Consider the following 18,603-nt stretch of genomic DNA (forward strand, 5'->3'; position numbering starts at 1 on the left):
ACATGGTGTATCTGGTGGGCACAGTAAAGCAGTTGGGGTACTATCCTTTAGCCGACTGAAACTCCTCAGCACTCCATCTATAGATTTACAAACACTTTGGTAAGAAATAAATTACCTGGTTTTGCCGAACAGATGAAATGTTATCTTACATTTTCCGTAATAGCTAGCCTAAACACACTTTGTGAGTGACAGTTGACAACCTACTAAGCAATACTGCTTGGTCTTCATGAAAAATATTATGTATACGGTCATGGAAATCATTGGGAATATCACAACACAATATTTCTCCCCTTTTTAATATATATACAGTATATATATATATATATATAGAGAGAGAGAGCGAGAGAGATTTTTTCTTCCACTTGACCACATGAACTATTGTCTCATGTTGATGGATACAATTTGAAAAGATGGTAGGCCTGCTTGTAGCCAGGTACCATCGACTAACCCATTGGGATATATGAAAGCTAAGTGGTCTTTCTTACCTTCAGACTGACACTGGTATGTACAGTATGTTGCTGGACTCTTTGACTATGGTTTATGAGCTAAACAGAATCAGAGGTGCATCTCACAACATAAGACACAGACCAACAGTTGATACCTTCATGGGTTTTCCAATAAAAGCATTATACAATGTATGGGACAAAAAGAGAGAACAGCAGAACAATTCGAGGAAACACAGAACACAAGTAGCAGTAGCGACCCAACAGAGAAGCAGCCTGTTTCACACAATTCGGACACTTTATAAGTTAACAAAAATAAAACATAATTCATATGACATTGTACAGGTCCAAATGTTGCGTGGACTGCCTGTGCATTGTGGTGTGTGTGTGTGTGTGGACAGATAAGGTGTCTGCAATGTTTCTGATAAGTGGTCAGATCTGGCTAGCTGTTTAATGTGTATTCGACAGTGTGTAGCGCAAAGTGTATAGACCCGCAAGACTCAATGTTATGCATGTTTTTCAGATAAGGTCCATGACATCGGGCTGGGGAATGGGGTGCTGGGTTTGAAGGGTAACATAACAGGGCCTTCAGATCACCTCTCGGTCTGCAGAGTCTTGCCGGTTGGGGAAGATGTGTAGCTGGGGTTGTTCGATGCCATTGTTGTGGAGGTCCTCCTGTTTCTGCAGCCCGTGGAGTTTCAACACCAGCTCCTTGATGAAAACCTGTGTGAGCAGGGAAGAAGGGCAATCGGTCATCATATGAAACATGCTCAGAACGGATACAGTGAGCGGCCGTGATACACAGCGCTGGTAATGTTGAGCAATTCACAGTGAAACGACAAGGGAACATAGCACTTCATTCATTTTGTGTGTATGATATCAATATGTGTGTGTGTGTGGGGGGGGGGGGGGGGGGGTCAACTTGGTCTGTCAACACATAATGGACAGGCTGAGTAATGCTGATCACAAAGGATACAGGGACAGTGTGAAAGAGGGACAAGACTAGCATTGTCGGCTAATATATGCGGAGTCATCATTAGTTACTTATTTGCCTGAAAGAAAGAGCAAGGAGGTGACAGAGAGAGGGAGCAAGGAAGTGACAGAGAGAGGGTGGAAGGAGGTGACATATAAGAGGGAGCAAGGAAGTGACAGAGAGGGAGGAGGAGGTGACAGAGAGAGGGAGCAAGGAGGTGACAGAGAGAGGGAGCAAGGAGGTGACAGAGAGAGGGAGCAAGGAGGTGACATAGAGAGGGAGCAAGGAGGTGACATAGAGAGGGAGCAAGGAGGTGACATAGAGAGGGAGCAAGGAGGTGACAGAGAGAGGGAGGAAGGAGGTGACATAGAGAGGGAGCAAGGAGGTGACAGAGAGAGGGAGGAAGGAAGTGACAGAGAGAGGGAGCAAGGAGGTGACAGAGAGAGGGAGAAGGAGGTGACAGAGAGAGGGAGGAAGGAGGTGACAGAGAGAGGGAGCAAGGAGGCGACAGAGAGAGGGGAGGAAGGAAGTGACAGAGAGAGGGAGGACAGGAGGTGACAGAGAGAGGGAGCAAGGGAGGTGACAGAGAGAGGGAGGAAAGGAGGTGACAGGAGAGGGAGCAAGGAGGTGCCAGAGAGAGGGAGAACGGAGGTGACAGAGAGAGGGAGGAAGGAGGTGACAGAGAGAGGGAGGAAGGAGGTGACAGAGAGAGGGAGCAAGGAGGTGACAGAGAGAGGGAGYAAGGCGGTGTTGTAGTACTGGAGTTTAGGACTTGGGTGGGACTCAACCCAGACTTGATCAGTGGTGATTTTGTCCTTTTATAAAGACATCATAACCCTGTTCTCTGACTGGTCCCTTCATCATAACATTGTCATAACCTGCCATCTGATTAGTCATTTTGCAACCTTAATAATGACATAGTCATAACCCTGTTCTCTTGATTGGTCCCTTCACATTGACTAATCAGATAGCAGGTTATGATTTTGTAATCATTGTAAGGGACCAGTATCACAAAGTTCCAGGAACTTTCAATGAATTCCCTGGTTTCCCCCCGAAATCAGGAGGGAATAAGCAGGGAAAATCCAGAATCCTCCAACCAGGACTTCTGGAAAACCAGGAAATTTCTTGAAATGTTGATACCTAAATAATGACATCATCATAAACCTGTTCTCTGATTGGCCCATTATAATGACATTGTAACCCTGTTCTCTGATTGGTCCCTTCACCYTGACAGTCTATATAGGTACTCAGTCTCGGGAACATTAATGGCATAAAATACTACCCAAAACAATCTTAAACATATTGTTAGATATTACTATTGTTTATAGACTTCCTCACTTACCTCTGTGTTATTGCAGGTGTGAAACATTTCCTGGAAAAAAATCCCCAGACCAAATAAGATTTTAGTTCAACTGGCCAGCCTGCTGCTGAAACAATATATTTGCAACAGCAARCAAATCTGCAGCTATTACTGTTAGTCCCACAATCGAAAACAGTACAACTTGTTCACACAGTTTTTAAATTGATCAAATGATAATGTCTTCAGATGATCTCGCTAGTGAGTAGGACAGTATACCTGGAGCCTGTGTGTTCTCTCCTCGTCACTCTTCAGGTCTAACAGCTCGTCAATGTTCACCTCCTCTGGCATCTCCTCCTCCTGGTGACACAAGCGTCAGTCAAACTGTCCACCCATCCACCACTACATCCTGTAGCTGCATGTTAGGATACTGCCCTGTGCATCCTCCACTAAACTCTGCCCAGGGGCAGTATACTAACATACAGCTATCACATACCCCATTATATGTAAGGGACAGGCTCAGATACGAGCATATAATATATAGGTCACTCACTAAAGGACAAAAATACAGGTCTTGCCTTGTTCTGAGTTCKGTGGGTCTTACAGACACAGAGGGAAAGCTGCGCGTGTTTTTAGAGTGCAACACCCTGAGATATTCACAGACCCTGAAGCACTGCAGTGTGTGTGTGTGTCCGTCCATGTCGGCTGTTGAGTCATCATATGCATGATGCAGAATGTTTGACGCATGGGCTGGCAGTAAAGGGATAAGGATGATTTGGTAAAAAAAAAATATTATTTAGATGGCTGCGCCGCTATTGGAGTCGGTCATCAAAGTGCCTCCATAAATCGTAGGATTTAGTTTCAGTAGGAACACTGCATGTGAGGATATGCCTTTGAGGAGAAGAGAGAAAGGGAGAGACAGAAGAGACAGAGACAGTGGGGGAGGGAGGGAGAAGAGAGAGAGAGAACGAACCACCACCCTGGCTACTACTAGTCTAGGTATGCTGTAAGACGGAAGCCACCACCATCAATGCCAGACATTCTCCATCACAGATAGCATCCATTACGCTTTCTCACGGCCTCCTAAATCGGTCATACTCAAACAGTGCATTCAGCTCCCCCCCAAATTCTCAGAGGAAAGCAGAGACTATTTGTATAACAGTCTATGCACTTACTTCATTTGGGACATTTTCACAGATCATTAACTACACTGAACAAGAATATAAATAACGCAACAATTTCAAAGACTTTACTGAGTTACAGTTCATATAAGGAAATCAGTAGATTGAAAATCAATTCATTAGGCACTAATCTATGGATTTCACATGACTGGGAATACAGATATGCACCTGTTGGTAAAAGTTACCTTTAAAAAATAAAGTGGATCAGAAAACCAGTCAGTATCTGGTGTAGAAGAACTGCGACATCTTCAGCTTCCAGGTATTGTGCAACATGGGGCRGTGCATTATCATGCTGAAACATGAGGTGATGGCGGCGGATGAATGGCACGACAARGGGCCTCAGGATCTAGTCACGGTATCTCTGTGCATTCAAATTGCCATTGATAAAATGCAGTTGTGTTCATTGTCCGTAACGTATGCCTGCCCATACCATAACCCCCCCGCCACCATGGGGCACTGTTTCCAACGTTGACATCAGCAAACCTCTCGCCCACACAACGCCATACAAGCCATCTGCCCGGTACAGTTGAAACCGTGATTCCTCCGTGAAGAGCACACTTCTCCAGCGTGCCATCGAAGGTGAGCATTTGCCCACTGAAGTTGGTTACGACGCCAAACTGCAGTCAGGTCAAGACCCTGGTGAGGACGAGGAGATCTTTCCTGAGATGCGGATGATCTTTCCRGAGACGGTTTCTGACAGTTTCTACTGAAATTCTTCGGTTGTGTAAACCCACGGTTACATAAGCTGTCTGGGTGGCTGGTCTCAGAAGATCCTGCAGGTGAAGCTGGATGTCGAGGTCCTGGGCTGGCATGGAAACATGTGGTCTGTGGTTGGACGTACTGGACGTTGGACGTATTGCCAAATTCTCTAAAATGACGTTAGAGGCGGCTTATGGTAGAGAAATGTACATTCAATTCTCTGGCAACAGCTCTGGTGGACCTTCCTGCAGTCAGCATGCCAATTGTGTTGTGTGAAAAACTGCACAATTTAGAGAGGCCTTTATTGTCCCCAGCACAAGGTGCACCTTTGTAATGATCATGCCATTTAATCCGCTTCTAGATATGCCACACCTGTCAGGTGGATGGATTATTTTGGCCAATTAGAAATTCTCACTAACAGGGATGTAAACAAAATTGTGCACAACATTTTAGAGAAATAAGCTTGTTGTGTGTATYGAACATTTCTGGGATCTTTCATTTCAGTTCATGAAACATGGGACCAACACTTTACATGTTGTTTGTATTTTTGTTCAGTAAAAAATGCTGTTGTCACCAACACACTCCTTATCTAAACTACTTATCTCATGCTGAACAGCATTCCAAAGTGATTTCTAGCCAAACACTGAACAAGAGTCGCATGGTGAGATTCCATCTTATTTATTTTCCCCTTGGGGCAAGTCGGCTCATTGGCACAAACAGCACATTCAAAGGGCATTATTCATGATGTGCTGCTATCAACATACTGAGCCAAAAATGAACCCCGATCGGTTTTTATTGCCCTTTTTGGTAAGGCAGAGATTCTTTGAATAACAAAATATGGAAATTGGTGAAGACGACRGCAAATACCACTGTAGACTAGATGGAAGGCTGTCTTCAGAACCTAATCCAAACATCAACCGCAGTACACAACACAGACAGCATAGGTGTGGTGTGAGACGTGTTGACTAGTGACACAACAGGCCATAGAGTTCAGTCTGAGCGGAATGCTCAGCAGCAAGGTTAACCAGCCTCATTGGGGTCTGTCTGTGGGTGTCGTGGGGGAGGACGACTTAGCGATTCTGATGCCGGTAGTGTAAAGGTCCGTCCWGGAAGATCCAAGCAGTCCCTTCCTACCCAGGCATCCCTGACCTTTCTTTCAACTCCAAATGCCAATGGAATACTGTCTCATACTGCCCCCACACACACAGACACAGGCATAGAGAAACACAGCCACGTGAGCAAGTCCACAAACAGTCTCATACACGTACCACACAGAACCAACAACGTGTGTAATACATGGCATAGTAATATACATGTAGTAAAACGACACATTGTGGACACCAGCAGATCTATTCTGTAAAAACATCTTAATTCATACCATAACATCAAAAATAATTATTGTAATGCTCAATTATACATGCTGTATATTCACCAATTAAGCAAACTCATAGCTCATTTTCCGCCCCTCTCATCTCATCCTAGCTGGCAGCCGCTAGAACTAGTACTTGTAATGCGGGGGTTAATGAGCAGCTAAAAACCACATTCCTGGAAGTGTTGAGTAAACACAGCCTCCATGTGGGACCAACATGATGTGTCAGGCCTGTCAAGATGAGTTAGTCACTTTAGGCTGATGCAGTGCTTTTATCGGGATTCGACTGCTTTCGTTGTCCAAGTCACATGATCCTTAGGTAACATTCAAATCTTCTGTGAGGGGATGTGTGATGTCGGGGGGGGGGGTGCTAATGTGTCCTATACATGTATTTTCTTGAGTCCTATCTTACTTGTGCAGGAGGATAATAGTAAAGATGAGCAGGCAGGTGTACAGATGGAGCCCTCCTACGAAAATAATGCCCTTTTTAGTCTATTTTCTTTTGTAACTTTAAATGCAACGAATTGCCCATCAAAGTAGATCATCTCTCATAAATGTGTGAATCTTGAGTCCCCTCCCTGCCCTCTCTTCCTGCATACATGAGTTTGAAATGAATACCGCCAGTGGTAGGTTCCAAGCCAAATCTAGTTAGCTTGTTTTGACAGCGTAGCCTAGCTAACTGCTTCATGTATCTAAACTCAGCAAAAAAAGAAACGTCCTCTCACTGTCAACTGCATTTATTTTCCGCAAACTTAACATGTGTAAATATTTATATGAACATAACAAGATTCAACAACTGAGACATAAACTGAACATGTTCCACAGACATGTGACTAACAAAAATTGAATAATGTGTTCCTGAACAAAGGGGAGGTCAAAAATCAAAAGTAACAGTCAATGCAGCTGGTGGCCACACCAGATACTAAGTACTGCAGTGTATCTCCTCCTCATGGACTGCACCAGATTAGCCAGTTCTTGCTGTGAGATGTTACCCCACTCTTCCACCAAGGCACCTGCAAGTACCCGGACATTTCTGGGGGGAATGGCCCTAGCCCTCACCCTCCGATCCAACAGGTCCCAGACGTGCTCAATGGGATTGAGATCCGTGCTCTCGCTGCATGTCAGAACACTGACATTCCTGTCTTGCAGGAAAACACGCACAAGAACGAGCAGTATGGCTGGTGGCATTGTCATGCCGGAGGGTCTGTCAGGATGAGCCTGCAGGAAGGGTACCACATGAGGGAGGAGGATGTCTTCCCTGTAACGCAACCAGCGTTGATATTGCCATGCAATGACAACAAGCTCAGTGACATGACGGATGGTCTGAGAGAGAGAGAGAGACACAGAGAGGAGGACAGAGAAGAGGAGCGAGAGAGAGAGAGAGAGAGACCACACACACACAACACACCACACAGATAGAGAAGACACACAGAGAGAGACACAGAGAGAGCGAGAGGGACAGAGAGAGACAGAAGAGAGCAGAGAGAGAGAGACACAGAGGGAGAGACAGCAGAGGGAGAGAGACACGAGGGACAGAGAGAGACAGAGAGAAGACAGAGGAGAGGGCATACAGAGAGAGAGAGAGATACAGGGACGGAGAGCAGAGAGAGAGAGACAGAGAGAACAGAGAGAGAAGAGAAACAGAGAGAGACGAGGAACAGAGAGAAGAGCAAAGAGAGAGAGACCGAGAGAGAGAGAGACAGAGAGAGAGAGACAGAGAGAGAGACATACAGAGAGAGAGAGAGATACACGAGAGAGAGAGACAGATTACAAGAGAGAGAGACAGAGAGACAGAGAGAGATACAAGAGAGAGATACAGAGAGAGAGAGATACACAAGAGAGAGAACACACAGAGAGATGAGAGAGATACAGAGAGCAGAGAGAGATTACAGAGAGATACAACAGAGAGGAGAGATGACAGCAGAGAGAGAAGAGAGAGAGAGAGAGAGAGAGAGACAGAGAGACAGAGAGAGAGAGAGAGAAGGAGAGAGAGAGACACAGAGAGACAGAGAGAGAGAGACACACAGAGAGAAAGAGAGCGACATTCCACCTAGTTCAGCATCAGTAGAGGGCTCCAAGGCAGCAATTTAGTCCACATCACTTTCCAGGCAGTGGGTTGAGGGTAATGTTTTTTTGTTTGTGCTTGGGATACTCTGGGTGTAATTGTAGTCCACTGGTCCGTGTGTCCAGCTGTGCACCTGTGTTCATTTTCTGTGTAATGTTTTCCATAGCCAACACCCTGATACAGTAAAGTGCCTGTCCCACACTTGGTGCAAATATAATCTGGTCAAAATACCATGTCAGGTTAAGAACTGACGGAAAGTAAATGCTTTACAAGTGAAGCGACCACACTTTAAATGTACACACATTTCCAAATTGCCAATCAACCCATTGAGGTGGATGGGAACATAAACAATAAAATAACTGAAACCAATCAATACACACATGAACCATTCAGTCCTCAATACAGTATACTTCACTGATAATGAGCCCCTACATTCCACTGACACAAAATATTATAAATTTCTCATCATTTAAAGTCATTGTTGTGGGTCAGTTGTGTACATCGTGTTATAGACCTCTAGCTGTTGGGTTTACTTCAGAGCCTGCAGTACTGACAGACGCTTCTCTGGCATTACGCCAATTTTCCACACACCACATTCCTCCCCCTTCCATTGCATATCCTGCAACAGGCAAACTTCTAAATGCAGAACCACTACAGTCAGTCTCTATCTACCCTTGATATCCTACATTTCCAGATTCTTCTCTCTCTCTCTTTCAATTCAAGCTGCTTTATTGCATGAAAAACATTGTGTCAATATTGCCAAAGCAACAATGTACTACAATTAACATTGTAATAAATATATAAACAATGACAAATAATTATATAGCTAATGGCAGTATAATAAATCAATACAAAATATAAATAGAAATAAGTAACAACAAATGGTAACAGTCAATAATCGAATGTAATCTGTCACGAAATTACCGAAGGTGACTCCTTTCCGTTCGGGTGGCAATCGGTCGTCGTCGCCGGTCTACTAGCTGCACCGATCCTTTTTTCCTTTTCGTTTATGTCTGTCTAATTGTTCTTTCACCTGTTTCTTGTTTCAGCGTTTTGGTAGAGGTTCTATTTAGGTTAGTTTCGCCCGCTAGTGTTTGTGCGGGCTTATTTTGTGTATTCATGTTGTACGTCGTGAGTGATTCTTTGAGTTGTGGATTTTCGCTATTTCAGCTTTATTTTATAACAGTGACTGGGTTGTTTTACCGCCTGTGTTTTGGCACCACCGTTTGTACCTGTTCCTGTTTTCATGCTGTGCGAACTTAAAGCGTTTTTTCCCGAATACTTTTGCTCTCTCTAGCGCCTGACTCTGCACCATCACATTCACCCTGACGTTACAGTAATGTAATAAAAATGAAACTAAGTAAACTAACTCTATAAACTAAATAACGGTCATCTTCACCATTACATCTGGGTACTAACAAACTACTATCATTACAACTACTCACTACACCTACCATTCCCATTAAACTGCATCATACCATTATTCCACATAATTACTTACTTGGGAATGATAAACAACAATAATATAATAGTAATAACAATAACAGTATAACAATATATAGTACATTAATTCTAAGTAAAGTTACTGACATTATCGTACCTGCATATGTGATTTATTCAGTGTCTCTCAGGCTATGGCAGGCAAATACATAATTTTGCTGCGCAAGAGGAGCCATTGTCTCACTTCGCCCATGGTATTTTTAGTTTCCTCTGAGTTACAATAAGTAAAATTTGGAATAAATGTAGACATTTTTGGGAATAATGAATCTCTGGTTGAGGAATATTTATCACAGTAAAGGAGAAAGTGCATCTCTGTTTCTAACCTCCCCTGTCGTGCACGTGACCACATACACGCTCCTCTTTGGGTAGCCATGTCTTTTTATGTCTGCCAGTTTCTTCATTGCCAATCGGTGGTCACTCAGGCCTGTACTTGGTAAGGATCTGTCTCTGCTTCGTATCTCTCGATAGAGTTAGAGAGTATTCAGCCAATTCATATTCTCTGTTTAGGGTCAGATAGCAATTTTAGTCGGCTTTGGGATTTTTGTTTCGTTTTTCCCAATGTTGTATATATTGAGTCTTGATTGGTTCATGATTTTGTTTATTGGAATTCTTTCTTTTGAAGCAGTGCTTGGTGTCAGCTTGGTTGGTTAGGTCCAACACAGCTGACTGAGAGGGCCTCGTTTCTGGGCTCAGCTCTTGGGTTTGAAGTGCTTTAAATTGCAGACTCGAATTTGGACTTGAATTTAGATGTAGCCAAAATTTTAATGATCTTTTCTGTATTTCATTATTACTGGAAAGCGGCCCAATTCTGCCCTACTATGGCATTAGTTGGTGTATTCTCTGGACTTGTAGGATTTTCACAGAATTCTGCATGTAGGGCTTTCAATTGGATGTTTGTCCCACATTAAAGTCCAGTTTATTGAGTGGCCCCCAAACCTCACTTCCGTAAAGAGCTATTGGTAGGATTTACACTGCAAATATTGGGATGTTGATTTTGAATAATTTTATTGCATACAATGCTCTGCGGCTTTTTCTTTGAGTGCATTCACTGCCCTATTAGTTTCCGATGCAGATATGGTCAGCTAAAATTTTTTAGTCCCTTTAAGTAGACCAAGGTAGGTAATTTTTTGTCTCTCTCTCTCTCATCTCTCTCTCTCTCTCTCTCTCTCTCTCTCTCTCTCTCTCTCTCTCTCTCTCTCTCTCTCTCTCTCTCTCTCTCCTCTCTCTTCTCTTTCTCTCCTCTCTCTCTACTCTCCTCTCTCTCTCTCCTCTCTCTCTCTCATCTCTCTCTCTCTCTCTCTCTCTCTCTCTCTCCTCTCTCTCTCTCTGTCTTCTCCTTCCTCTCTCTCTCTCTTCTCTCTCTCTCTCTCTCTCTCCTCTCTCCTCTCATCAGGTGGCAGAACATCGTGACTAGTTTTCACCCGATGCATTCCCACAGTTACTCGCTGCTACCGATGCCATCCCACAGTTACTCGCTGCTACAGCACATAAACATAATATTAATCCGGTACAGATTGGTGCTCAAACTCATATTTTTCTTCCTTTCAATTAAGACCTAGACAAACTCGGGACGGGAGTTCCTTACTAATTAGTGACCTTAAATTCACCAATCAAGTACAAGGGAAGTGAAAACATACACACCGACACTGCTTACCACGTATCCTCGCGGTCGGTTCCCTATCAATGCCACTCGTGTCGACTACAGCAGCGCGAACACTGAGTTTCTCATAATACCCGACCTCTACTTTACTCATAGGCATCGATAGTAGGAAAGTACAACGCGCACCCCTACTGCGCATCATCTGCGTGCCACACAAAAAAAAACGAGCGAAGAGCACATCAACCCACAACCCAACAAAGCGGAACCACAAAACCTGACCGCCAGCTCACCCGGGCCTCTGTTGAATGAGTTTGACACGCGCTCTACTATTACAGTTTTTCTCAATTGCTAAAACACTAAAACCCATTGGCTGAACAAAGTTCTCAGTTGCCTGGACTCATTTAGCTAATTATGCAGTCTGTTGTCAATACCTTCAAAACACATTCTGCACTCGAATGCACATGTCATCCATACTGCTAAACACAAGTGGCAACAATCAAATACAAATAGAGAACACATGTCATTGATTGAACACAACCACTCAAAATTGATTTAACCTGTTTCAAATGATGCGACACAACCAATATTAACCAGTTCAGAGCAAACAGGTTGTTGAAGGTGGGAAGGAGAAAGTCTGAGAATGGATAGAAGAAACAATGTGAGAGGACGAGGACGTATGCGAGGTGGGCGATGAGGAGGAAGAGGAGGAGGAGGGCAAGAAAGAGGAAGACAAAGAGGAAGACAAAGAGTGGAAATATCTGATGAAATTCGAGCAACAGTTATAGACCATGTTCTCGTCCATGGACTGACAATGAGGGAAGCAGGACTTAGAGTGCAACCCAATTTGAGCCGATTTTCTGTGTCCACCATAGTAAGGACATTCAGAGAACAGGTACAGTATACTACTGTATTTTTGTAATTGCAAATTTACTGTACTACACTATATGCAGCTGTTTCAATAGACATTTGTAAAGTTAATCACTGTATGTATTGTACTGCATMAATATGTTTTGTAACTGCACAACTACTTTTTGTAGAATTGCAAGGCTGCCACATGCAGGTGGAAGGACAGCTATATTCACTCGGGAGCAAGAGGCCGTTATAGTTGGCATGGTCCTTCAAGATAATGCAATACGACTCAGAGAAATCCAGGAACGAGTGATACAAGACAACACACACTTCCAGGGAATCGACAGTGTGAGCATTTCCACAATTGACCGTGTTCTCCATCGTAACAGGATGCGAATGAAACAAGTATACAGAGTACCTTTTGAGCGCAACTCACCAAGGGTGAAAGAACTGCGAGCTCAGTATGTGCAAGTAAGTGTACATTCATAAACATTTACTGTAATCCAGATTGTCTACAGTACTAACACATACTATGTGAATGACATTACTCTTCAGTACATACAATGTATGTGAATCAGAAGCCTAATTGTACTCTACAGTATAGCACTGTCTCTGTACGACTTACAATATCCTACATACAGTATATTGTATTTCTACACAGACAATATTTGACTTGGAATCCTTGGACAGACCCCATGAGTTCATCTTTGTCGATGAAGCAGGCTTCAATCTAACAAACAGGAGAAGGAGAGGCCGAAACATGATTGGACAGCGGGCCATTGTTGAAGTCCCTGGTCAACGAGGTGGCAATGTCACAATCTGTGCTGCTATCAGCAACCATGGTGTTCTACATCACCATGTTACACTCGGGCCATATAACACCCAGCACCTTCTAAGATTTATTGCCAATCTAAGAGATATTTTATTTGAGCAGCAGGTTCAAGAGCAGCAGGGTCAAGAGCTAAATGAGAATCCCATTCCCACCTATGTGATAGTGTGGGACAATGTCAGTTTCCACCGAGCTGCTCAGGTAAGGGAATGGTTTAACATCAATGAGCAGTTTATGAACTTGTACRTCCCTCCATACTCGCCTTTCCTGAATCCGATTGAGGAGTTTTTCTCCTCTTGGAGATGGAAAGTGTATGATAGACAACCCTACACCAGAGTAAATCTGCTGCAAGCCATGGATTTAGCCTGTGGTGATATAGGTGAGGAATCATGTCAGGGCTGGATACGGCCCACGAGGGTTCTTCTCCCGTTGCCTCAGGAGGGACAATATTGCTTGTGATGTCGACGAAGTGCTCTGGCCTGACCCAGCCCAAAGACAAGAAGAAGCACATTGATCACATGTTTACTCCTTTGATTTTTGTCCCTTTTAGTATTGTATACTGTAGTACAGTGCATTGTAGGCTGTATAATGTACAATGGACAAATTGTATGGCCCTGAACATTGTGCTTTCCATTTATTAACAGTACTGACTGCTCAATAGATTGACTGGTTGCAGGTTCATATCAACAAAGAACAAGAATTACAGTATCACAGAGACAAAGGACAAGTTTGTGAGATGCAGGGTACAGTACTGTAAAAATAGGGGTACAAGGAGGAGGAAGAACAAAAAACAAAATTGCAAAGAGCAAAGCAGAGTAGTAATTTCTGATCAATGTTGAGCTACTATGATAGAACATGTTTTCGTCCATCAAAAGACAATGACGGAAAAATATGAATATTTTTTTAGAATGAAAATGTTCTTCTCCCTGAGAATTGTATGTTTTGAACAATGTGTTTTCTATTTTTCAGTGTATTGTTTACTGACTGCCTGAGAGTGTATATCATTTTGATCACTTTGTTTATGATTTGAGAGCAGTGTTTGATTTTGAACACAGGTAAAACTTTTTTGAGGAGAATGTTTCATTTTGCGAGAGGAGTCAGAGGTTATGTAAATAGTGCTTGAAGATGAGGTTTTGTGTTTAATGTTTTCAGGAAATGGAGCAAGGTTTCAGAAATTGTGTTTTAGCAATTGAGAAAAACTGTAATTACAACATTATTAGCACATCTGGTCTGAATACTACCAAAATGTCTCATTGTCAAGAATGTAAGGGGAAAATATGGGTTTAGTGCTGTCAGTGAAATCGTGGTTATTGATTGTGTGGTTATTGACTTCATATCAAATGATTGAGATATGATCGGGCACAGCGAGATTTCCAATAGAGGTTCTCTCTACACCAGGAAATGGGCCTGGTCATCAGTTGATTGATGGCTGTTTATCTCATCTACATATGCATGCAAATTAAACGCATTCCCATTAGGTTATTCATTCGTCAACTAAATTGTGGGCAGGTGCTCTGGTTCAAGACAAACGCAATTATGTCATGTTATTTGAGTCTTATGAAATTCATTTCCACGTCTTCGACAAATTGCATTCGTTGGGGAACCAGCTGTTATAGATCATTTACAATAGATATTTCACATCCATTAGATATTGATTGTTGCTACAAAAATAAACAATTGCACTCTACAATCCTTAGTTCTCTGTTGTTTTTCTCTCCCAGTTTGCAGTGGTAAATTGCATAACAACTGGCTGTCACATCAGTGTGGCTTACTGGGCCGTGACGACTCAATAGAACGGTAATAATGACTGGGTGTAGTGGCGGGACGGGATTGAAAAGTGAAAAGACTCCGAGCCTGGGAGACAATCACGCAGATAGCAGAACACTGCGGGGGTCTTAATCTGGGCCTCCGATTGAGCGTTGATACAAGACTAATGGCCCTTGATAATGGGCCAAGCGATGCGCTACATTCAATGCTTCAACAACAGGCTCAGTGATGGGGGGGGGGGTTAGGGGGGAGCTGGGGGGGGTATTCTCTTTGTGCTCTTTGGCGACATATGGGACCTTCACTTCCCCTAAACCCCCATCCCCCCCATTCATAAGATTCATCCCAGAAAACAAAGATGTCATCAATCAATAACTGGGATAGTTAGCGTCCATTCAGGCCTGGTCAGGGGGTTTTCACGTCGCAGGGCCAGACAGGGTGGGCTTTGGTGTAGCAGGAAATGAGTATGGGGGAGATCCGATTACACCGTCATTACACATGCTTGCTCCACTATCAGCAAAGCAATTAACTAATTAACATAGATATAAAGCTGTGGCCATGTGTGTGTTTATGAGAAAGCAAGACATTGAGTGTGTTTACTGTACCCATCCACGAGAAACAGAATGGTACAGCAGATCAAACTGTCATGATCAAACGCAATATTTCTATATTCTCTATTCTTTAAGTGTATGTGGAGAGACACTATAATATATATATATATATATATATATATATATATATGATGGCTCGCTGATGCCGTTTTTACTGTCATTGTGGTTGTATAATGGTCACTACAGAGACATCCCCCTGTGACAGCATTGCTTTAATTCCTGCCATTGGGTAGCATCTGTCAGGTGGTGGTCTTTGCAGTAGACACTTTGAGTTTTTACTACCATGTTTTATTACTGTGTTATGAATTGGATGTAGAACGTAGATGCTGAACAACAGACTGCTAATTGCTCTGCAGGAAAAAAAAGAGACCCACCCAGAAGGCTTTAGACTCAAATAGGTCAACACAGGGCGTCCAGTTTCTATAGCATTCTAGTTAAATACATTCTGAGCAGGAGATGGTTGTGTCTGATGGAGAGATTATTGGTATGTAATAATCCTAACATCTGTATCATAGCACTGACCCCATCCTTACATCAACCATCGTCCCCAACCCCGCCTACTCACACAGCCACCACCATGCAGGGCCTTGGCCCAATGCCCACCAACATCCTCTGGTGGCCCTGCCCTCGCTGGTGATGCCACACACCACACCAGGTCCCCCCAGGGTCCTCCTGTTCTGTCAGCCAGAAGCGCATAAACCCTCAAGGCTGTCCATGTAAAGCAGCAAAGACTAAGCGATCTGGCCAGCCTGCCACAGACCTGTTATATTTCTGGAAGCACTTTCAATTGGACCTCTGATCTTTCCCATGTCACCCTTGGCAGCGAGACAGCCTTTCCCACTCACCGGGAGTATAATGTCCTCCAATGACCATCCATCCCCTTACATACAACCCTCACATACAACAGGAAGGGAACAACATGAAGGGAATCTACCATATCTACTTTTGTATTTTGCAGTGGATGTCAAGTCTATTTTTGTGCTATGAAGTGTGATAATATTTGTTCAGCTAATATACTTCACAGACAATACCCGCATTTTCTTAATGAATGTAGAGAAGGATCACGTGCAAAGAACATTGACATAGGCTAAAAGGGGTGTAAACGAAAACAAAGCGTGACATGGTTGACCTTATTGTCCTGTGCATGTGCTCCATGGCCTTGCTAATGGCTTTGTAGTTTATTCTAATCCCATCTTCTTCTGGTGACTCAGAAATGTTTGCTTGTAGTATTAGCTAAGAGGACAAGTGTCCAGTTAATAGTGTCTGATAAGAAAACACATGCACAATACTATCATTCTGATTCGATGAGACCACGAATTTACCATTATGGCAGGCAGTGTTTTGACTAGACAGTTATTTGGCCCTATGCCTAGAAGGCATCTATCTACACATCCTTGATTCATCGAATGGCAAGCAGACAGGGCGCAAGGAGACAAGGCAGGCAACCCCCCACGTAAAATGGATTAACGTCGTAGCCACATCCCAGACCGCAAGGGACACTAGGCAGTACAATCTCTGAAAAACCGACTCCAGTCACATTTTGTGAATAGTTTTACTTACATACCTTGAGGAGACTGAAAATACGCCATCGCTGCGTAACCGCTGTACCCAAATACGCCAAACCGATATATTCATTATAGTGATTTAAGTCCCACTGAAGAGTGATGTGCAGCGCTACAGTGGATTGCGTACCCCGAAGCTGCTGCCAAAGTCGCTTTACTTCATTCAGTGGACACTGATGCTAAACTGAATAATTGTTATTGCGTAAAACCCTTTCTGTACTCTTACAATAAGTCAAATAAATGTTTCCCATTGTCTAGGTATGTGACTGTATGCGTAGCCTATCAATAGAAATACGTTTAATTTCAAATAGATAGGACTCACCCTGCCCACATAGAGCTCGTCCAGACTACAGTCAATCCACTTCTCCACATCCAAGCGTCTTTGGAGCTCCTTTCTGTTGTACTTTACCGTGACCCGTGCTTGCCTCTTCTGCAAGCTAAGCCCCGGGTCCCTACCTGGACCCCTACTCGGGGAATGGACTTTGTTGTTACATCTCCTCCCGACCCGGTTCGCAGCCATATCCACTTCGGGTGACAGACACGTGCAGACTATGGACCAAGGGAGTTAAAGAAGTGCACTATCATTGGTAATAGTAGCGCACTGGTGGAGAAATCGACTATGGGTCCTAGTGCCACACCCATACAGACCGGGTAACTGTTGTGCGCCGAGAGCAATGTTTATTGATTGAGATTAGCTGTAAGGAAGTTCTACACTTTCTGAATTGTGTGACAAGAATTCACCAGAAATGTGAGTGACTGAGTATTCTGGGGAAATTACAATGACTCACCATCCTAGTCACCACTATTTATATTTATTTTGCCTACAAATAGGGAAGCCTATTACCATGGGCAGCAACATTGAGGGCTTTCACTGTTGTAATGTAGTCAACTGGGTCGGACTTCCAACTTCATTGGCTGATCTCTCCAGGTGATCAGCCAATCAAAGAAAGAAGAAAATGAACTACTTCATATTGGAGATGCCTCAATGGCGCTGCCCATGCTGTCACAGACGCTATGATGGCACAGATACAAAGATGAATCCTCTAGTATGTCAATGAGGCCTAGTGCATGGGGTATTCAAATCTTACCCTATGAGGTCCGGAGCCTGCTGGTTTTCTGTTCTACCTGATAATTAATTGCATCATCCTGGTGTTCCAGGTCTAAATCAGTCCCTGATTAGAGGGGAATAATGGGGGGAAAAGCAGTGGAACTGGTTTCATGGTCTAGATTTGATTTTGAGGGGCCTAGTGCTTCACTCTGGATTTACTTTCTATTTTCATTGGTTATTTATATCCAGAAAGAGAATATTTGGTAATTTTAAAGTTATTCATAAACTGTTATACTGTCATGCTGTAATGACAATGATATAGTTGAATGTAACACACCCCTAGAGGTTAATAGAGAGGTGGGCCAGCAACTAGTTCAGGGGTTTCCAACCCTGTTCCTGGAGCACAACCCTCCTGTAGGTTTTCGCTTCAAGTGTTACTAACCTGATGTATCTTATCAAACAGCTAATTATTTGAATCAGGTGCACTAGATTAGTGTTGTAGCAAAAACGTACAGGACAGTAGCTCTCCAGGAACAGGGTTGGAAAATCCTGAACTAGATGGTTGCAGATTCAAAACCAATGCCCGAAGGGAATAAATAATATTTGGTCCAGCAACGGGAGGGTTACTTGCATCAGTGCCCTAAATGCCATCTCCTGCCGTTGTGCCCTTGAGCAAGGCACCTAAAACTGTGCAGGCGCTCCACTGTGGCTGTCCTCTGCTCCAACCTATTGTTTCTGTCTTCTTTTCTGAAGACTAAGGCAAATGGATCAATCAAGTTGTCTTCTTCTTCTACTACATCCATCCCCCTGTGC

General features: G+C 43.4%; 1 protein-coding gene across 1 annotated transcript; it reads right to left on the reverse strand.

Annotated features, from left to right (window-relative positions):
• Positions 1–524: 524 nt before the first annotated feature.
• On the reverse strand, positions 525–17,324 carry LOC111960510 (protein phosphatase 1 regulatory subunit 14A). The gene is made up of 4 exons (XM_023982523.2): positions 17,065–17,324; positions 2,993–3,073; positions 2,759–2,788; positions 525–1,166 (listed from the first exon to the last, which is right to left on the reverse strand). Exons 1-4 carry the CDS (start codon positions 17,260–17,262, stop codon positions 1,032–1,034), a joined length of 444 nt encoding a protein of 147 aa, XP_023838291.1. The 5' UTR covers positions 17,263–17,324; the 3' UTR covers positions 525–1,031.
• Between the last annotated feature and the right edge of the window lie 1,279 nt (positions 17,325–18,603).

The sequence above is a fragment of the Salvelinus sp. IW2-2015 genome, linkage group LG4p, assembly GCF_002910315.2.
Source record: "Salvelinus sp. IW2-2015 linkage group LG4p, ASM291031v2, whole genome shotgun sequence".
Classification (NCBI taxonomy): Eukaryota; Metazoa; Chordata; class Actinopteri; order Salmoniformes; family Salmonidae; genus Salvelinus; species Salvelinus sp. IW2-2015.

Bases quoted from the DNA above. Each gene is read 5' to 3' on its own strand.
- LOC111960510 (XM_023982523.2), bottom strand. From the start codon at position 17,262: ATGGCTGCGAACCGGGTCGGGAGGAGATGTAACAACAAAGTCCATTCC. The intron at 3,074-17,064 runs GTGAGTCCTATC...TTGTGTCACCAG, and splicing joins ACGAGCTCTATGTGGGCAGG to GAGGAGGAGATGCCAGAGGA. The intron at 2,789-2,992 runs GTATACTGTCCT...ATTTTTTTCCAG, and splicing joins AGAGAACACACAGGCTCCAG to GAAATGTTTCACACCTGCAA.